The following is a 22,759-nucleotide window of genomic DNA, read 5'->3' on the forward strand; positions in this document are numbered from 1 at the left end:
ACAAGGGGAATTCTGGAAGGTCTTTAAAACTACAGAGTTTCTAAGGATTAGGCAGATGCAGGAAGAAAAAGTGCACTAAAGAGGAGGGAAAAAGCAGCATTTTAGTACTCCAAGGATTCCTGTAGCCTAGTGTACAAACTATTTACTCAGTACTCAGTCACAGCTCAGACCTCACTCATTGGCTAGAAACACTGAAATGCAGAAGCAGCCAGGCTGGCTCAGCTTACACTTAGAAGGTTGCCTGCACATTTTGCTTTGTAACTTTCCTTCTGGGAGGGCCATAAACTTCTTTTTTAAAATGTAAAAGTTCAGAGTAGGCATGGGTTCTGGTACACTTGCTCCCATTGCACCATCATAATTTAGCCCTGCAACCTCCTGCTCAGTGCAAAATCTGAAACAAAAATGATTGTCCATCCTCTGCTTAAATACCTAAATTTAGACAAAATCTACTTCCCCAAAATGTCCACCCATTGGTTCTAGTCATATCTTCTGGAGCAAAAGATAACAGGTCTGCTCCATCTTCTCTGTGGCCACCCTTCAGATATTTGAACACTACTATCATGTCTCTCCCCCCCCCTTCCCCTCTTCTCTTCTTGAGGCTTTGTTGTGGTGGTGCTGGGAAGATGTGGGAAATTCACTTTGTTCCAGTGAAAGGATTGTATGCTGTTTTACCCACCAAAGGGTACAGAGCATATATGTCATTCTCAAAGTGAGGATATTGTCTCTTACTTACCTTCCCCATTCCAGCATGAGCATGTCCCAGCTTGACGACAACAGGGAAAGCTGGAGTTGTGAGCTGAAAGGCAAAGGAAGAAATCTGTTCAGAGCTGGCACATGACAAGCGCCTTTTTCAATCTTAGGGCTCTCAATTGTGTTTCACACGCAGATGTTGTCACCCCGCACCACCACAATGTGGTAATACGACTAGTGGCTACATGCAGAACAGGCTTTCAGTAAAGCACTTCCCTATAGCATTTCTCAATGTATGTTGAAAGGAAAATCATGTGCAGAGAGCATGTCCATATGGCTGACTTTCCACGCACCGATGTCAAACATGTGCAGATTTTCCACGCAGCTAGAATTTCACTCAGCTCATCATGCACAGAGGCCGGAAGACATTTCCCAATGCAAAACCAACATAATTTATTGTGGAATTCTAAAATATATGCTAAATTAGCTGTCACCTGTCTACCGGTTGAGCTGCTGTGATACCACTGAATGTTCACACACTCTGACTTCTGAGGGAGGATCACCAGTCGTGTCATATGCAACTTGGATGAAACATCAACTGGACTAAGGGAAAAACATCCCAGGGGGCTACAAGTTTAGCAAGAGAAGGTGTGTCGTGTGGGTGTCCACAGATTTCTATGGATAGTTAAAGAGAGCTCATTGGAAACAAGATTTTTAGTGGACTTTTCAGTAGAAGCAGCTTCTGAAAACAATTTGGAAATAAAGCCTTTTGCCACATATTTTTCCTGGCTCACACTTTCTTCATGATATTCTTCTTCTTTAAGTCTCTGCAATTTTATCCCATACAGTACATGAAACTTTCCTTCTCTTCCTCCCCACAAACTGTTAGAGCACATTTTAAAATGAGAGCTATATGTCATCATTATCATCAGTTAAATTTATATACTGCCCTTCATCTGAGGATTTTTACATACTAGGAACCATCCTCTAAACCTAATGAACTGGAAACAAGCAATTCCCATTTTTCCTGATAATAGCTGAATGATAGGGAGGAAGAATAGCTGGGGCTTAGGTAGGGGCTGATGGGAGTTGTCCTCCAAAATGCCTGGAAGGCACCAACAGGAGGGCGAAGGATGCACTAGTCTACATGTAGCTCAAATGAACAGTTCACAAAGCCGTAGTGCGTTTTCTCTTTCTCTAATTAGGATGATGATAAAGGCTGTGATTACCAGTAACGTTAACTTAATTCATCCATGCTTGCATAGTTTAAGACCAATGCTAAAAATAATTACAAGAACGACTGATTCAATGACTCATAAATGATCCTTCTACATATTTATCACTATTCCACAAAACCCTACCACTTGCCACATGCAATACTCAACATGCAGACTATGCATGTTTACTCAGAAGTAACTTCCACCAGGTCACAGCATCTCACAGAGCCCCCTTAGACTCCATCTCAAGACTGTGAGCCCAGATGCAGACTCTGTGACTTCACCACCAGCCAACCTTTTCCCTCCTCTACTCAGCTTTGGTTTGTTTAGCCTGATAAAGAGACCTAGAGAACTTGAAAGCTTTCACACTATTTTGGGATGTGTCAGCTGCCCTAATAAAGATATTACCCAAATAATGTATGCTAAATGTAGTTATCCAATCTCTCATATTCCAACACAGGTAGATGTGCCTCTGCCCCTAAATACTGCTGCTCACCCAGGAAGGAAACTAACAGCATTTTCATCTGTGAACCCAGGTGATTCAGATGGGCAGGGTACAAATAAAACAAAATAAAATCATCATCATCATCATGGCAACATGAGACTGGACTACACTGGAAATGTTTTTGAATGGCTCTTAAGAAGGAATTTTGGCAGATGCAGCTTGTTTTGCAGGTGTGAGAAAGACTGAACCTGAAAAAAATTTCCTTTTCTACCCAACTGAGCTTCAGCTTTCTTTGAAGTAAGCCACGAAGATAAATACTGAAGCTTAGTGCAATGGAATCATTAAACAGTTAACATGTGATGACGCATTACCATTTATAGCTGATAAACTAGAATTTTCCAGGTGGAGAAATTGCTGTTGTTCCAATTATCAATTATCCCTAAGGAAAAGAACCTGGCATGACCTAAATATAGATGAGGGTTGTTATCTCCATCTGTGGCAGTTTTATATATAAGCACATTTTGGTACATTTTGGGGGGGGGACATGTGTGCGTGTGTTGGCATGTTTCCTATGCATCAAGAGATGTTGGGTAGTAGGAGGATGCTTATACAACTAACATGTCATATTTCCCTTGAGACCAGGAATACCTCCTGGATAGAAACATACATAGTAAGTACAATTTGTGGACTCTGGTGGCACAATTTCAGCCCTGATAGTTTGAAGCCTAGGAAAAAGTGGCTACATGCAGGGCTGGATCAACCATTAGGCAAAATAAGCACGTGCCCAGGAGGTCTCAGGGCGGTTCACAGAATAAAATCAAACTATAAAACCACAAAACACATAATCAAAATAAGAACAACAACTCAATAACAACCCCCAATGCATTTTAAAGGGGCATAGGAATACATATGCATTTTGATAAGTTCTTTGAGCTGAAATTGCTGTTTCAAAATTTGGAAAGGTATAGAATTTAAAAGGAGAATTGGATTCCAATTAGGTTCCATTAGACTAGGCAGTGCAGATTAGGTCACTTCATATCATAATTCACAGAAATGGAATTCCTTAACCTCTTCCTCATACTTTGGGGTGCTGCTCACAGAACAGGTAATTCTGGCTAGCTCAGCGGTGGAAAACCAATGAAATGAGAGACACCTGCCTATTTATTGCCCCATATCTGCGGTGGAAAACCTGCAGCCCTTCAGATGTTGTTGGACTACAACTCCCATCACCCATGATTGTTGGCTACACTGGCTGGGACTGATGGGAGTTGGATGTCCAACATCATCCTTAAGTGGTATGGGTTCCCTTTGCACCCAGCATTAGGAACACTAAACACAGCCATATACTCAATCAGACTACCTGGCCAGTGGAAGCTGGTTCATTAGGCAGTGCCCCACCTAGGAAGGAGGATGGGGACAACCCATAGCTATATCTACGGTGGGAAATCTCCCACCGTACAACATCTGGCCCTCCAGATGTTGCTGTACTACAATGCCCCCCCCACTCCTGACTATTGGTCATGGTCTGATCCAGCAGGGCTCTGCTTATGCTCTTATGTTCTTAGAATGCCCAGGCAACATCTGATATAGCCATTCAGCCTGTCAGCTTCAGACAAAGTGAGATGAGGCAGCAAGGCCTTCTCCACTGGTTTGGCTGGGACCAGAGGCTATTTGGCTCCAGCCTTCCCATAACTGCCCCCACAAGAAGTCATTCTACTTCGTCATTATGTATGAAACAAATGTGCATAGAATTTCAGTCTCAGTGATTGTTTGGCTATATAAATGCAGCAAGGGGATATGACAGCCACAAGAGTGAAGCTAGAATTGCTGGAACCAAGTGTGGTATATTTATATAACCTCAGTCACAATTCTCACGGGAGGGTGTTGAATATAATTAAGAGAGGGCATTGCAAGAGTTTAACCAGAACAAACATGTTTGTACTGAAATCATGGACAAAATAAACCAGTGAACTTCAGAGTATTTGTTTTGTTAAGATTTGCTTTCTTAAGAGAAACAGGAAAACAAACAGGATGAAATCATTTGAATTTTTCAAATTGCCTACGTTGATCACGCAGACAGAGAACAGTGGGCTTGTGGATTAAGGAGTGAGGCTGTCACATCAGAGATGAATAAGCTGCTGTCTGTACAACTAAAGCAATGCAGTCGTGTCCCCAAACTTCAGTTCGACAAAATGACTTTCTATGACCAGTGTATGTATATAGTGCCAGCTCAAGACATTTACTGCCGGAGGCAGAGTCCCCATGCCCACGTCCATAGGGGGTATTAGGACTACAACTGGGGAGCCAGTGTGGTGTAACAGTTAAAAGTGCTTGACTAGGACCTGAAGACCAGGCTTTGAATTCCTACTCAGCCATGAAGCTCACTGGGAGACCACTCACTGTCTCTCACAGGTTTTTTTGAGCATAAAACGGGGAGAAGAGAATCACGTATACCACCTTGATCTCCTTGGAGGTAAATGCACAGAAATACAATGCATCACAGTGGGGTAGATTGCAACCAAGTGACCTGTGTGCCTGCTTAGCCTGCTGTCCAGCTCCTAATTAACATAAGAACAGCACAGGTGGATAAGGCCAGTCCAACCTTCTGTTGCCAAGCAGATGGCTCTAGGAATCCTGAAAACAGGGCCTGACTGCAACAGCACCCTCCCCATTTGTGGTTCTCTGCAAGTGGCATTCAGATACATATTGTGGATGAACAACTTCAATGTCCCTCCTGCTCTCCTTTCTTCTTCTGGTTCTTTATCTTTAAACCAGACTTGAACTGAACAGCCCTTTAAATAGAAGACACCTTCAAATACTGTCCTCACTAAAGCAGGTTACATGCCCACCCCAAGCCTCACTCTGCTTCATGGCAGTGGGTTGCCCCCTTCTCCATACCACATATAGGGTAGAGTTTCCTGGATGGCTGACAACTTGCTACCTGACATGCTAGCTTCTCTTTCTAACCGTTGACAGGGCATGAGGATGTCCTTTGTTACTGAGTGGTATATCTCCTTAGAAATCAAATGTTACTAATGTTCCTACTAGATGGTGGGCCATTTGGTCAACATGGTAAACCACAAGTGTGGTTGATTCCTTAAAACACCCACCTAGCACTTTGATAATTGTTGCCATAATTGCTGATGAAAAACAATGTGGAGTCACTTGCATTCTGGAAGAAACAAACCACAGACCACAATACTTGCTGTGGTTAGAGCATGCCATTGTAGTGGTTGGTGGAGTCCAGGCTAGACACAGAGCTTTTAAACTTTTCCCTCTGACTTTCCAAGTTCTCGTCATTTTAACCAGCTTTTATATATGACTCAAGCGCCTTTCCCCAATGGTCAAATGAGAGCGAGACACAGTTCAGGTTCACTATAAAAGCTTTTTTTTTTCTTTTTGAAAGTTTTTTCTTTTCATTTTGTCAGCATTTCAGCCATGAGAATTGTAAAAACAAATCCAGACGGGTAGAAGAACAGCAAAGAAATCATATATTCAAAGAGCTGCTCAGGCAATGGTGAACTTGGGCCAATAAATCCCCAGCTGCCACCTGTCTAAACACAGGAATCTTTTTAAAAGGCAGTACTGAGGGCAGAGAAAAACGTATCATTTCTTCATGAGCGGAATTCGTGTGTAGAGTAGACCATGATGAAAGCATGTTGACTAGAAAACAAGCAGGGGATGTTGTTTAAAAATCAACAAACCTAAGGGCAGCTGTGCCAGCCCATAAGAGGGGGAAAAAACCCATATTAGGGCAATATCATTATTAGGCTAACCAAAATGTGGCAAAGTAGTGTGAGAGCTTTTGAGTTATGTAGAGCTTTTCATCAGGCTAGATGATAAGCAAAGAAAGGGGATAGGGAATGAACGTTCCCCACATCAAATGGGGTGCGCGTTTTGCGTGGTCGCGAGTAGCCCCCTTGGATCTGGAGCAGCTCCTGGCAGTTGGGCCTGGCACCAACTTCCCAGGTTGGATACCTGTGGACTCCATCTACTCCAGCAGCCACCCAATCCCGACTGGGAAGGTGTTGCCGGGGGGGGGGGGTTGGCCAGGTAGAAGGAGGGATTATACAGCACACACAATAGAACTTGAGTCATACCTGGGAAGCGGCTGTTGGATTCAGAGCTTCCCCACCCTCCGCTCCCTCAATTGGCGTTTACTTTGCAGGTTAACCACCTTTTTTCCACAGCCACACAGGCACGCAGGCGCTGCTATGTCAAGGTTGCTGTTTAAGGGCCGGAAAGGACTTTCCCTGCATTGGCAGGTTTCGCCTTTCCCATACCATTTCGCCACAACTTTGGCAGTTGCAGGCCTTGGGCGGAATCCTTTAGTCATCTACAAAAATTGGGGGCGTGTGTGGGGCGGTGACCCCCGCCCCCACTGTGGCATCAATAACGGTTCCCGTTAAAGGGGTCTCAGGGGGAGGCATTGGCCATATGCCCAGAGGTCGTCACTGCCCTCCCCCTCCAGTGGTGGTGAACAGGGGGGTGGGCTATCTGCTTGAACATATGTTCTCCAGAGCTAGCCCACTCCCCACTCATGCTGGATAACCCTAAAAGTACCCAGAACCCCGGCTGGGGGCTGGGAAAGATAAACGCTCAATGCCTGAGCCAAGATCTCCCTACATCTGAATATTAATAAAGTTGTGGCCAATTTAATCCCATAGAACGCTGTCACGTGTCGTTATTTCCCTCAGGGGTTCGGGGGACTCCGCCTGGACACGCAAAAAGAGAAAAAAGGCTGGTAGTGAAGACTTATGTCTTCACAACCAGCTAATCTCTCTCTCACCCACACCCCGGCCAACCTTGTTAGCTGTCAAGCCTGATGAAGAGTTCTGGAGAACTCAAAAGATTGCACACTGTTCTGTGACATTTACACAGAATAGTAAATGTTACAGTAAATGTTACTTTACATCTGTTCCAACTCTACAGACAAAGACTCCCACCTAAGAGATCGACAGCAAACCTTTTTAGAACTAAAATACCCACCTGATGAAGTTAAACAACAGATCAACAGAGCCAGACTGATACCCAGAGAGAACTTGCTGCAAGACAGACCCAAAAAAGAAAATAACAGAACACCACTAGTAATCACATACAGCTCCCAAGTTAAAACAGTACAATGCATCATCAGAGATCTACAACCTCTCCTAGACAATGACAGTTCTCTTTCTCAAGCTCTGGGAGGAAGACCTTTCATCGCCTACAGGCAGCCACCCAATCTTAAACAACTCCTCACCCACAATAATACAACAACAGGACTTAACATGGACACTGATACCAGAGCCTGCAATAAACCCAGATGCCAACTTTGCTGCCACATACACCGGGACAACACCATTACTGGTCCCAACAACATCAAACATACCATCTCAGGACTATTTAATTGCTCATCTTCTAACATTGTGTATGCCATCAAATGCCAACAGTGCCCTTCAGCTCTCTATATTGGACAAACAGGCCAAACCCTACACCAAAGGATAAATGGAAATAAATCTGATATCAGGAATCACAAGACAGAGAAACCAGTAGGAGAACACTTCAGTCTCCCAGGACATTCTATACAAGATCTCAAAGTAGCTGTCTTACTACAAAGGAATTTCAAAAATAGACTAGAAAGAGAAGTTGCTGAATTGCAACTAATTACCAAACTTAAAACCACGGAGAGACCTGGTCTGAACCAAGACATTGGATTCTTATCTCATTATACATGACAAAGCTATCTTTAGCCATCTCACCCCTTGCCTTTTCCTGTAAGACCAATTGCAGTCGTTAACAGTCATCAACAGGTTTTCCACACCCATCAGCCAACCACCCATTCCCACCGCCCTTCTGAGTAATACCCCTCCCCACTCTCTCACTATATATAAGGGTCTGGTGACTTCTGTTTCAGTGTATTTGAAGAAGTGTGCATGCACACGGAAGCTCATACCAAGAACAAACTTAGTTGGTCTCTAAGGTGCTACTGGAAGGATTTTTTTTATTTTGTTTTGACTATGGCAGACCAACACGGCTACCTACCTATAACCATGACATTTTAGTTGATCTAATAAAGGAATAGCTTTATTTAAGCAGGTGAAGCAATAGTGTACTTGTGAAATGAAGTGTAGGCATGCCCGCAAGGAGAATAAAAAAAATGCAGACAGCTAGATATATCCTCAGACAGCAAAGAATAACAGTACAAAACTGAATATACAATTTATTAGGATCACCAGTCATATAATAGTGAGCTGCCGAAAGGGTAGTGTTGTGGTTAGCGTGCTGGACTCTGACTGGGGAGATCTGGGTTCACATCCATGGTCACCACACTGGCAACCCCACTAGACTTCAGAGCCTGTTGATGAAGGCAGGTCTTCCCTTGCTGGCAGATGACAACTAACAGGCAATAATAGCTCCCACTGATGTCCCCTGAGCCAAGGAAGTGGGGATGAACAGCTGGAACTCACCCAGCCCACAGGCGAGGCAAGTCATCCCTTGCTGCAGTTGCCATTACAGTATTTAAAAAATAAAATAAAATAAAGGCTTGTCAAGGCACTCACCAAACACTATCCCCCTACCCCACCCCTGCCCCTTACTGCAACCACTACCGTAACTAGGGCCATTATTTTCTTTCTTAAATAATTATGTTTGCACACTGAAGAGGACAGAGGCCGGGAATTGCGAGCAACAGGCACTTGAGAAATTCTTTTGGGAATAGCACACAGGTCTCCTTATTTCCTTGGGCATGTCTGGGGTTGTACAGAGGAGGCTGTGGTCTGTTTAAATCCACTCCATCAGTCATTCCTGTCTATGGAGGGGGAGGGCAAATCCCCTCCTTTTACTGGAAAGTAAAAGGCGGGGGGTCGGAGCTGATTTCATCTCTGAGGCAACGCTTCATCACACAAGACTAAATGAGACAAATGTGAACTAGCTGCTCTGCATGCAAGACAGCAAAACATCTGTTTCTTTCTCCATGTCGGTGCTTTGCTTTTTCGAAGACAACCTGTACTAGGGCTGCCGTATCTTGAAGAGCAAAAAAGAGAACAGCCCAAGCCACTGCTAACCCGAGCCAGGGAAAGAGGCACGTGGGTGCACAGAACAGCCTGCGACAAACAACACACACACACCAAACCCCACACATTTCCTTTAAAATGTAACCCCCAGGTGGGCATGTTGCCCCCCCCCCCCAGAGTTCATGCCTGGGATTTTCCGAATGTATGGCAACCCTTACCTGCATCTCTCAAGGGAAAATATCTAATGGGTTTAGGCTGCAATTCTAAACATCTGAAGGCAGCCCTGTTTAAGGAAGTTTTAATGTGTGACATTTTAATGTATTTTTAATCTTTGTTGGAAGCTGCCCAGAGTGGCTGGGGAAACCCAGCCAGATGGGTAGGGTACAAATAAATTATTATTATTATTATTACTACTATACTGTACACAGAATGATCTGGTAGTAACTTACATTGAACTCAATGGATCTTACCTCTGATATGTATAGGATTGCACAGCTTGATACCGTTATTTCCTGTGGAACTTGGGCCTCGTTATGGTACTGTAATTTATATTCCCTAATTAATTGTGTGCCTTGCATCTCAAGGAAAGCTTTTATAAGATTCAATACTGATAACCTCACCCTACGGAGATTGCATAAAGTTGGGAGCTGGTAGCTAATCATGATTTTTTAATTGTGCCAAGCGTGTCTCATACCATAAATCAGATTCAAGTTGCATCAGATAAATGAGTGTTTGCGACACCCCAATTGGATCCTTTTCTGGTTCTCTCTGAATATCGAAAATTGCTTCTGATGCATTGAATGGCTATTTAGAATAGGAGATGTGGTAAATCCCAATCAGGGTGTTCATGCATCCCTAACAGAAACTGAGACAATTCAAGTATCTCTGCACACTTGGGTTTGAAGCCCCTTTTACCACTTAAGGCACATTACCAAGAAGCAGTTTTAGTTGGCCAACCAAGGGAAGGAGGGACAGGCAGCAAGGTGGTAATAATAATAATAATAATAATAATAATAATAATAATAATAATAATAATAATTTATTTATTATTTGTACCCCGCCCATCTGGCTGGGTCCCCCCAGCCACTCTGGGCGGCCTCCAACAGATATTAAAATACATTAAAATATCACAGGTTAAAAACTTCCCTAAACAGGGCCGCCTTCAGGTATTTTCTGAATGTCAGATAGTTGTTTATCTCTTTCACCTCTGCTGGGAGGGTGTTCCACAAGGCGGGCGCCACTACCGAGAAGACCCCCTGCCTGGTTGCCTGTAGCTTTGCTTCTCACAGTGAGGGAACCGCCAGAAGGCCCTCGGTGCTGGATCTCAGCGTCCGGGCTGAACGATGGGGGTGGAGATGCTCCTTCAGGTATATTGGGCCGAGGCCGTTTGGGGCTTTAAAGGTCAGCACCAACACTTTGAATTGTGCTCGGAAACACACTGGGAGCCAATGTAGCTCTCTCAGGACCGGTGTTATATGGTCCCGGCGGCCACTCCCAGTTACCAGTCTAGCTGCCGCATTTTGGATTAATTGTAGTTTCCGGTACAGTACATCTTATTGTGGAAGGGGTCATAATATGGTTTACTTGCAAGATGGCACTGGACTTTGTTGCATTTGGGTAGAGTCAGAAGTTCTCCGAGTCTGCACTTGTTGAAGACAGACAACATAGTTCTTGCTTAGCTCCCTTATGGGTGGGTCCTCTAAAGCCCAATTCAGGCCTTCAAAGGAATTTTTGAGTAGGCTGCGAGCCCCAACTCCTGCAGTGTCCTGGTGCATGCCAGCCTTACCTCCTTGACCTCCAACCTTTGCAATCTGAGTGGGAAGATCTGAAGGGTGATTCTGAATGTCTCAGCTGAGCATGCTTAGAATCCTCCCTGTAACTTGGAACTCTGCATTTAGAATTACCCTTCAGCCCTCCTGCTCAATGCCGGGGGGGGGGGGCTTGGAGTGTTAGTACTGTCATGTAATCTAATGGGTTTGCTTTTGTTCTTGTTTGGATTATGCATTTTGCGTTTTTTTATCTTGTATTTTTATGTTATGAACTGCCCTGAGATTTACAGATGAAGGGTGGTATACAAATTTAACTAATAAGAATAATAAAAACAATAAAGAATTCTACAATCTGACATATTGTGCTTCCTTGCAGCTTAGCTTATCTGCATCTTCATATTGGGTCTTTCCACCCAAAACCTTTTTCTGTATTGGTGACAGGAGCTCCCACAGCTCCATAATATAGATGCAGCGGTGGAGCTTCATGCTCCAGCACCAGGGGGCGGAGAGCAGGCGGGGGGCAGCCGTAATGGCACCCCACCAGGATCGTGCTGCTGGGGGCAGTGCGCTCCCCCCACACTCCTCTTCCTCCGCCACTGTATAGATGCTAAGCATTAATATGCAGAACTATTTTTTGCAGGGCCTCTTCTTTGGCTTGGTTCTCACAAGATAAGTGGTTTTTTTCTTTTAATCATAGCTGTCAACTTTCAGATTTGAAAATAAGGGATCAGCAGCCTCACCTATCCCGGGGACAGTCACATGGCAGTGGTGGGCGGAGCCAAGAAGCAAAAGTGGGCAGAGCAGCAATGTAAACTCCATATTTGTACATTGTGCAAGTACAGTAGGCCTAGTTCCTACATACAGACATGTTTGCCAAGCCTCCAAGCAAGAGGCGTTAATTATCAGAGTTCAAGGTCACATTCCTACCAGGGAAAACCACAGGCTGTGAAGAAAGGCCAGTGAGAACCCCCCCCAGCTAACCCTATTGTCTAGCTGAGGGGCTCGGCGGCAGCTGATAGGGGCTGATGCAGGGGGCCAAATAGGCCCCCCTGTAAGCGCAGGAAATGGCTCCCGCTTGCTTTGAGGCTGCAAGGAGGCGAGGTCTTCCCAGTCCCTGGCCAGCAGGGGGAGGGAGAGGAGCTGCTTCCTTTGAAAAACGGGAAATTAAAGGGATATATAAAAAAAGGGATGGCAGCGGGAAACAGCTTGAAATAAGGTAGTTTCCCGGGGAAAACGGGATACTTGACAGCACTGCTTTTAATTTTCATATTTTTTCTCATACAGGAAGATTACAAGACGAACAATAAATTTCCTGGTCCAATTTGTTTTCCTGAATGAATGTTCCAAAATTAGATAAATAAAGCATGTTCCTTGGGAAATGATCAGAGCTTTTGTCCTTCCAATGCCCTTACTATATTTGTCACTTAGACTAATTCAGCAACCTGCCAAATTCTTAATATCCGACCATACATTCTTGGCGCTTCCAAACATTTCCATTTCATTGCTATTTCCATCCTTGCAATAGTCAATAAATTCATCATCTGTTCTGTATTAGATTCCTACACTGCCACTCCTGCCCAGTATCTTTTAAGGATCAAGTAGAAATATTACATAAAACTGCTTTGCTGCATCAGACCAAGGTCAATATAGTCCAGCATTCCACTCTAGACAGCAGCCACCTATATCTCTCTGAAAAGATGACTTGAAGATGGTATATTTACCCTGTTTAACTCCAGCATATAGTATTCAGGAGAAACTGGCTTTCCGTTTCTGCTGCTACATAAGACTGATGTATGAAAATAAACTAAAAACTAAGAGAAAATAAACCAGGGTCTTCCCTATCTAAGGCCTCAGACTCCTCCTCCTCAGGGTCTGACCAGCCTCTCGTTGAAACTCGGGATTATAAATGGACCAGTTGTATGCTTCAGAATAAGACAGCTTCCTATATAATTTCACCACAAGTGGATCAAATTTGTCTCCACTCTGCCATGTTTCCATGATGAATCAATTTTATACCGTGGTGTTAAATCACTCATTATAATAGCAAACACAGGTGGTGAATGCTACCGGGTGAACCCCAAGGTTTGCAGAAGTACAACAAATTATTATTTTCAAAGCAAAAATTCAAAAACATAGATCTGTGGTGAGTGAGCATGCACAGTGGCCATGGAATTTAGAGTACCAATTAGAAAAGAAAAATGAAAATGGAGAAAATGGAATGTATTGCTTGGAAGAATGCATGGCCAGAACCCTGAGTGCTCCCTATAGAAGAGAGGACAGAACCATAGAACTGTAAAGTTGGAAGGGACCACAAGGATCATCTAGTCCAGCCCACTGCAATGAAGAAATCTTTTGCCCAACATGGAGCTTGAATCCATGACCCTGAGGTTAAGAGTCGCAAGCTCTAACAACCAAGCCTAAACTGCAGCATGTTGTTTCAGCCTTCACTTGTATTGCCTCATGTAATAACTCTCCTTCACATTCAGAGATATTTAATACAATAAACAACTGATTAAAAGGAAATGTATACCCTCTCTGACAGCTGGGCATTATGGTTTGCAAGTTTCAGAGGAGAAATCCCAAACCGTTCTGAGACTTTATCACATTTTGTTACCATGTCAAATTGTACATCCCAAATCCCAAGGATTCTGGAAGTAATGTGGTGTGAGAGGCTGTGACGGCTTGAACTGGAAATTTAAACAGTGGTGGCTGGTCCATTAGGGTAAATGGGGCAGTGCCCCAGCAACATCAGTTTGCCCTTGGCCAACCTCCAGTTGCCTCTCTCCTTAATTACAACCAATCAGGGGTTGGCACTGTTTGTAATTAGGTCTGGCTTCTTGGCCTCCCTGCCTTCTGCACTACTGGTTGGTCCCAATGGACACCAGCCACCAATGGAATTCAAGGCTGTAATGAAAAGCTTAGAGGACACACCAGTCAGGAAGCTAGGCAAGCACTTGGCTGTCTCCCTTAAACAAGAAAGAACAGCAACAGGGAACTCCGCCCAGATACCAATCAGTCCAGTGCCACCTTGTGCTTAACCCCCATAATGGCATTCTTTATTTACACAAAAGGCAACGACTCACTGGTTTCAGGTTAAAAGATGGCAAATTGCCACTGGCTGCTCCAGTTTTCTAATTTGCCTGAAACACACAGTGAAGATAAAATCACCTTTGTAGCATTTTGAAAACTACAGAAGTGAAGTTGTATAAATACCTTAGGAAGAAGACAGAACTGAGTGTCCTTCAATACTTGTTGTTTGAGGCAGGAGACACCAGGGTTGTTTTTTTCCATTGTTTGTGAACCCAAAAAACACTTCTGTGTTGTTCTGTGACTGGAATGTTCTCATCAAACCCTTTCCTCAGCTGATAGCTATTTGAGGGCATTTTTTTTTTGTCTGAAGCAAAAATGTCCCATAGTAAAAGAGGCCTACAGACAAAAACTATCTCACCCTCTGTAAATAATAGTAGGCGGACAGATTGTGCTGTTTGTGCGTTTGGACACCGCCTGGAATATATTTTCAATACGGCATGTCTAGGCAATTCTACAAATTCATAAATACTTTGTACCACAGTTCTAACAAATGAGGCTACTAGTCTGCATCACAAACATAAAGCAAGAATATGTTGGGCCTCTAGTCAGGGGCACAGCCTTGAGCAGGAGGTGAAGAGGCTCAGTGTTTCCTGAAAGGCACATCCTCTGCCACAGAAACATTTTCTGGTAATCCCAGATGTGTGGGACTGGCTATGTTCACCACTGTTAAAGGGAAGGGTCTGCATGGGTGCTTTCTTCTTGATTTTTGTCCCACATCTTATTATTCATTTTATTTAACAAAATGTAAATAATGTAGATGGCAGAGTTGGGTTGCTTAGTTATGCCAACCCCAGGTGCATAAAAATATAAATGAATATATTAAGCTGGGTTTGAATTACAATTTTTTTTATTACAGTTTGTTGGGTCGAAGTTAGGGCTGGTTGTACATTAGAGGATTATGAATATATTCATTTCAGTTTCTGAACTGTATTATTGTGGGGTTTGGCTGCATTACCTGGGATAAATGCAAGCCAGAGGTTTGCTCTCATGCTTTACTACTTGACAGCCTTTCAGGGAAGGACTGCAGCTCCATGTTGATGCAACTCCTTTTTATGGCAATGCATTAGTAGCAGTACTAGTAAGGTGATTGCCTCAGACAACTGATTTTGTGTATCATGATAGTGGGGCAAATGGTTTGTTATTTAATTGGATGCTGAAGGTCCCATGTTCAATGTCTGGCATGTCCAGGTGGGACTGGAAATGTCTCTGGTCTGAAACCCTGGAGAACCACTGCTGGTCACTGTAGACACTACTGAGCTAAAGTATATGGCAGTTTCTATATCCTGAGCCCTTTCTGAACCAGCTCTGAGTCTGCAGCCAAATTGTGTTAGGTTTTGTTTTGTTTTTGGTTAACATAGACAACAGATCTCTGGGTGATTGAAAGACAAGTTAAGGATTTACATTTTTTTTTCCAAGTCTTAGAGAGGAAGCTAAAGAGGAAATGTCTTCATAATAAGAAACCAGACAAGAACAAAAGTAGCTATCTGAGAATCTAGCTCTATTTCTGCTCTTGCTCTGCGAATGTCATCAGAAAAGCAACAACCTCCTCTCCTTTCCTTTTTTCTTGGCTCTCATTCTGTTTCCTGATGTATGCTCTACTTTTTGCAGCTTACTGATGGGAACCAGAGACTTGATGAATTTAAATATCCAGGTGCAAACCAAGCAACCACTGAACTACAGTAACCTTCATTTCATGCTCATTATTCTTGTCCAACTTGGGAGTTTCAGCTGGTGGCCGGAGCTGTGCACTTGGAGTTGGGATGGTGATGTTGGTGTGTGTATTGGCTGATGACATTATCAGGCGCCAGAGTTTTTGCGGGGGGTGGGGGTGGGGAAAGAGTGGAAATGCAGACCGCTGAATATATACCAGTATGAGCAAAGTGGTGCACTAGTCTGATTAGACTGGTGCACAGAATGTTTAGATTGAAATGGGCTATGCAATATTGTCCTGCTTCTCTTGTGCTGCCACAGGTTTGCAGAAGAGAGAAGTGATTTCCTGATGTGTAATGCTTCCTTCTCCAATTCTGTTGCTCCAGTAAGAAAGTAAACATATGGAACTGTTATGGAAAGAGAGAGGAGGCCTGCCCCATCCTGCACTACACCAGGGGTCAGCAAACTTTTTCAGCAGGGGGCCAGTCCACTGTCCCTCAGACCTTGGGGGCAGATGGCAGACTATATTTTGAAAAAAATAATAATGAACGAATTCCCATGCCCCACAAATAACGCAGAGATGAATTTTAAATAAAAGCACACATTCTACTCATGTAAAAACACCAGGCAGGCCCCACAAATAACCCAGAGATGCATTTTAAATAAAAGGACACATTCTACTCATGTAAAAACATGCTGATTCCTGGTCTGTCCATGGGCCGGATTTAGAAGGCGAGTGGGCCACATCCCACCCCCAGGCCTTAGTTTGGGGACCCCTGCACTACACCTTATGATGATGAACAGACTGCTGAGTGACATGAAATAGAATTGAACTGTGATATATGCAAAGGAAGTGTATTGCTTCACAAGATTCCCCAAACGAGCAGGCATTGGCATATAAGAGACAGCCCATCATCCAGATTATGGCAGGTTTCCCATGAAAATTTCTTTCTTGTTGAATGCATATGTAGCCTTTCCACCAACAGTTGTAGGGATAGCTAACAGCACTCTGTGTGTATGTTTGTGGGTTTTTTGTGAAAATTACTAATATGTCTGGTACGTTTTTGATGCAGGGTGTAAATAAAATTGATGCAGACATTGATTGTCTTCCTTCTGAATTTGACATGAATCCCAATAGAGAAACATACTAGTGCCCAGGTAGGCAATTGTTTCTGTTCTTTAGAAGCACAGATCTTAGCTTAAAAGCATTAGAAGTTTGTTCGGTTACAGAGAAAAACTGGAATGGGGAAAAATTACTTATGAAGGAAATTGAAAGATAGATGCATTCAAAGCTTTAACAGAGACATGTTACATTTCCTCACATGCACTTAAGCCAACTTTTCCGAAATTTCTCAGGGTCCTTCCAGACTGTTGGTTTTTTGCATGCATGTATTTTGCAACATGTTGTTGACACAATTATAGTGCATTAGTGGCGTGTTTATTCCAGACAGTCCAAACATCATTGTGCTATATTAATTGTTCTGTAATGCTTCCCCAATGTTATTGCATGATTGCCATCTGAAGGGCCACTCGTGTGCTATGGAGCAACAAAAGCAGGGCCAATAAACAAACAAACAAACAAACAAACAAACCTGGAACATTTGTAGTATAAATGAAATTATGGAATTTCGGTAGGAAGTTACAGGACATACAGTGACTGGAAATGAAGCAGCTGCCTCAAAGCTTGTGCAGGTGCAGACAATATAGAAAGCATGACCACACATTGTGCTCATGAGCACAAATACGAATGCATAATATAAAGGATTTCTGGAGGGGCCTTGAATCTGAAGATCACTGCTGCTGAAACAACACCCGAGTCCTGTTCTTATGGAAATGCCAGCTTGAGCTCTGCACAGCACTGTCCAAGGTACCAATGACGTGTTACATCTCTTCCACCAAAACTGTGGAAAATGACTGTGCAAAACAGAACACCTATTTAACTCAAGAGTTATCTCAGTGAGATACAATGTTCTCATCTTTTGTGGAGGTATTATCATCAGGGACTGCTATGGGTAACAAAAGACAAAAAGAGAAGCAGCTGTAAGGAGAAAGAGTAGGTAGGTGTAGAAGTAAAATGATCTCCAAGATCTCCAGGGGCCTTACAGGAGGCCTGTGTGGCAGGATCAGTTGTTGAATTTATCACCCTAACTTCTGGTGGTGTTCTTCAAGCACAAAACAGAATAGATCTCTGTTCTTCAGCACTAATACAAAACAAAGTGTTTTGCATGTGACACATTTGTTATGGCAAGTATAGTCACTATAGTTTGCAATCTAAAAATAAATGGACACACATATGTCTCCCATTTAGAAACAGGTTGGTATACAAGTTTGAACATTTGGATTTTTCTTTATTTTTTGCCAACAGAAGGTAGTCCAATAAATATCTTCTCACCTGGCGTGTCTCTCCCACCCCAACTTTCTCCTAAAACCAGCCCTCTGACAGCCATATTTGTTTTGCTTTTTTCATTGACTTGGTGGGAAAATTGCAACTGCCGATACAATGCTAATGCCACTTGTATCCTGACAACCTGAGACTCAAAGAACAAAGGAGCCCATAAACTTGTCCATAAACTTAAGTAAGATGCTCACAGCTGGCACAAGAGACCACTTAATACTGGATCCATGTAAGAGCTACACTTGAGCATCAGAACAAATAAACCACCAGCTCAGTCTAACTAATTAGCTGCCTGCTAATTGATACCCCAAACACAGGGCGCATTCCTTGACCCATTACCTGGCACAATTTGTATAACATGCAGCCAACTCTAAGGGTAGAGTCCCCATCATATCTAAAAGGCCAGAATGACTGCATTTTTCCTCCTCACACTTTGTGCTTGTAGAATTCAGCATGATTAGGTGACTGGTTTGCATCATGTTTTAGGCATGGCTGCACCCACCTTGTATGCTGTGTCTGCAGCGGGTATGATATTTCCATTACTGGAAAATGTAATGGGCAGCCAACAAAATCCAGTGAACCAAATCCTGGGAATGGTACTAAGTGCTTCAAGTTACCCTATTAAAAAAAGGGAACATGTACGTGAACAAGGCCTCAGATGTAATTCCAGATGGTTAGGTCTATGCTAGAAAAAAAGAAAAGAAAATGAAGGATCAATGTGTTTCAAACATGTCATTGTGCTCATGGTGAGCTGGGGCAAAACGATTATTTTGTGATCCTACTATGGATATACAAAACAGGTTACCTCCACTCAGCTAAGCTGTAAAATCTAGCTTGCAACCAAAGGAGAAACAAGACAGCTACATCCTCTGTTACAGCTATGGGGCTGTTAAAAAGGCAGGGCAGTTCTCCAGATTAGGACTTGGCAACTAGCAATGGGTGTGACCTTTTAGAATGCATCTATCTGAAGCTGGGGCCCTCCAGATGCAGTTGGACTCCAACTCCCCTAAGCCCCAGTCAGCATGACCCATGGTCAGGGATGATGGGAGCTGGAGTCCAACAACATATGGAGGGCTGCAGATTCCCTACCCCTGATATGGATTAAGGTACGGCTGCAGCTCAAAGGAAGAGCACACACTGTCCCTACAAAAGATCCCAGGTTCAATTCCTGGTGTCATCCAGGTCAGTCTGGAAGAGACTCCTACCTGAAACCCCAGTCATAGTAAGTGCAAGGTAGACCAATGGTATGACTCTGTATAAGGCAGCTTCCTATGCAAGCCCTCACTGTGTGGCACAAGCTTGCACTGCTCAATGGCTCTTAGCAATGCAGCAGTGGTGAAGGGAGCACAGTGGCTTGAGGCAGTAGGGTTGCCAGATAATAACCTGGAGAATGAGAGTCAGTTGCACTGATAAAACAGGAGACAAAAATCACTTTAGCTGCTGCTAGGGTTTTCGCTTCTGGTGCAATGGGACACCATGACAAGTGCCACAGAGCACTGAAACACTATTTACCTTCCTGCCACAGTAGTACCTATTCATCTATTTGCACTGGTATACTTTTGAACTGCTAGGTTGGCAGAAGCTGGGACAGAGCAACAGGAGCTCACCCTGTCATATGGATTTGAACTGCCGACCTTCGGATCGGCAAGCTCAAGAGGCTCAGTGGTTTAGACCACAGTGTCACCCGCGTCCATACAAGTAATAAAAACAATAGTAATAAATTAATTGTGGACATAGGGAGGCAGAAAGGGTACCAAGCTGATTTTAGGTATTATTGAACATAATTAAGACACCTTCACTTATTCAACCACTTGTTTCTCTTGCAGAGGGAGTTTGTTAATGAAAGTCACATTTTTTTCCTTAAAATAAAACACTGAAATTTCCCTTCTGGTAATCCTATCAGGTCCTCTTCCAGCTCCAGAGGTCTTGGTATGAGAAGGGTGACATCAGTCCATGGTGTCAGCCCTCTGAGTCACTCAGTCGGATTGCATGAGAACGATTTTTAAAAGCCACGAGAAAAGCACTTGGAGCAAGTCCGTAGGGTTTCAGCCCACAGCTTGCCTGCTGAGCATACAGCCTCTGGAACCAGCCAAGGAATCCCTTACACAGGACGTGATTCAGAAACAGACAATAGGACTGTTTGCTGTGACTCACAAGGCCCCTTGTTTTCTCCGGGGATTGAGTAACAGTGATATGCCCCAAAACATGTGTTTCCCATCATTAAAGGAAACCTCAAACCTTACTCTTGTGGACTGTGGGAGTGTGTGCATGTGTGTGCCCACGTGCCAAGAGGAAAATAGCAGCCCTGCATGTGGGTGGGGGGTGCTGTTTGTTCAGAAATGTGGGATTTGGGGTTTTGCTGGAGAGAAGCAGTTTTAGATTGCACCTCATGTTGTCAAAGACACCACAGCAGCACATGGAGTTGTCGGCTCCATGTCATGTTGACATTCTCGGAAAACAAATTGGATGGAAATTCCTCTGTACAATTACAGAATTGTAGGGCTGAAAATAAGAAAGACTCAAAAATAAGGCAAGGATGACGCCCCTGTACTACTTGAGTAGAAAACAACATCTTAGCAGGTTCGGCTTCTCTCATCACCATGGCAGCAGAAGTGACACCTTTGGAAAGTTTTTCTTTCTCTGCAACTATTAGTAGTCACCACAGCTGCATCTTAGGGCTTGTCCACACTTGTCCCATGCCTAGAACGCATGGGTCTGAGCAGTTTTCCCTTTGCCCCTCCACTTTGCCAGGAAAAACTTGCTCTTTAGTGCGGAATCGGAGCAAACGTTACTCTGTGGAAAACCTGATTGGTGTTTGCTCTGATTTAGCACTAAAGAGCTGGTTTTTCCCTGGGAAAAGCAACGAGACAAACAGAAGTCTGGATAAGCCCTCAGATTACATAGTGGGGCAGGATCCTGCACAACTAGATTAGCTTTTTATAACATGATGGTGGGCTCTAGAGAGCAAGAGTAGTCCTGATGTACAATGTCAGAGGTGTCTGCAGTTAAAACAACAACAACAAAATCCAAACGTTTCAGGACAGTGAGCTGGCATGGAACATACACTACAGCTAAACATTGATGTATCTAGCTCAGTACAATCGATATCAGGTGGCTCTCCATGGTTTCAGGCAGGGGATAACCCCCACTTTACCTGGAAATGCTGGAAGATTGCACCAGGCACCTTCTGAATGCAAAGCAGATGCTGCCAGTGAGCTTCCCTTCCCCAACCCCTTAAGCTACTTAGTTCTAGAAGAAAACAGAAGAGTGCAAGGGTTCAGTGTCCTGAACCTCTGGCCTACCTGGCAGCAAGTCAGTCCAAAGTTCAAAGTCTGAGGGTCAATCCACACAAGCAAAGTCCAAAATCCAACACAGTCCAGGGTCAATCCAAATAGCCAAGCCTGAAGTCCAGCAGTCAGGATACAGTCCAGAGTCAAACCTAAAGCACAGTCCCTTGGAGGTCCAGGAGTATCCAAGTCAGCGTCTATCAACATGAACAGTTGAGCAGACACAACACCTCAGCTCTGCTTCCTTTTTGTGCTTTGCATGCTTAATATAGCACCTGGGCTTGACAAGGCATGTGACCATCACCTGTTCCATGCCTACTCCAGCTGAGGAATCACACCCCTTCTTCCAGAGCTAGCGAGACCCACCTGGCCAGCAAGGCAGCTGGGCTGTGGCCCTTGCTTGCCTCAGCCTCCTAGTGCACCCCTTCCACTGCTCCCTACATCTCAGAGCTTGCTATGTTCATGAAGACAGGGGCCCCTCTGGCTCTGGTGATGGGTCCTGCTGTTCTGGTTCCTGTGCATTGACCCTCATCCACATCCTCATCACCCTGTGAGTACTTCCTTCCCCATCCCCTGCTTGCCCCGTTGTGCCCCAGACCCAGCAACCTCCCTCTCCGAGGTCCTCTTCCTCCTCCCTGCCATCCTGCCAGTTCATGACACCCAGGCACAATGTAAATGGAGCTTCAGATTGGACCTCAGTGGGTATACTCGATCACCTGTCCCTTATCTCTGCCAGGGTACACCAAAATGTGAGCTGACATGTGCCTAGGAAATGCCTGTGTCTTCCCCCAAAATAATTTTACTTGCATTTGGGAAGAGGGTTGCCTGTCACTTTGATAACCACAACTGTGGCAATGAGTCACCAGGCTGCAGGTGGGGAAGGTGCTGGGCCAAAGGAATAGGGAAAAAACCTAGCAGAAGCTGCAGCTGCTATATTCCCTGTTTAATCTTTCAGCAGCTTAAAGCTATGGTGCAATATCTAGGTTGCATTTTAGTCAACAACAACAACAACAACAATTTATTTATTGCATTAGCCATATGGCCATAGCACATTGTGAGAGACCAGGCAGTGACCTGTCATGAGTATACATAGAATACTATGAATACTGTTGGAACATTAAGTGTAAAATCATGCTGAGTAATACAGATGAGATAAAGAGCAATAACAGGGCATGTTGACTGTGTCTATGGCAGGAAGTTACATAGGACTAGCGCTGAGGTAAG

General features: G+C 43.9%; 1 protein-coding gene across 2 annotated transcripts in view; it reads right to left on the reverse strand.

Annotated features, from left to right (window-relative positions):
- Positions 1-22,759, reverse strand: part of SYN3 (synapsin III) — a 178,126-nt gene that overhangs the window by 46,484 nt on the left and 108,883 nt on the right. For both annotated transcript variants that reach the window (XM_033162091.1, XM_033162092.1), the window contains one exon: positions 734-796. In XM_033162091.1, coding sequence (XP_033017982.1) covers positions 734-796 — 63 coding nt within the window. The remainder of the gene's footprint in view (positions 1-733; positions 797-22,759) is intronic.

This window comes from Lacerta agilis, chromosome 10 (genome assembly GCF_009819535.1).
Source record: "Lacerta agilis isolate rLacAgi1 chromosome 10, rLacAgi1.pri, whole genome shotgun sequence".
NCBI lineage: Eukaryota > Metazoa > Chordata > Lepidosauria > Squamata > Lacertidae > Lacerta > Lacerta agilis.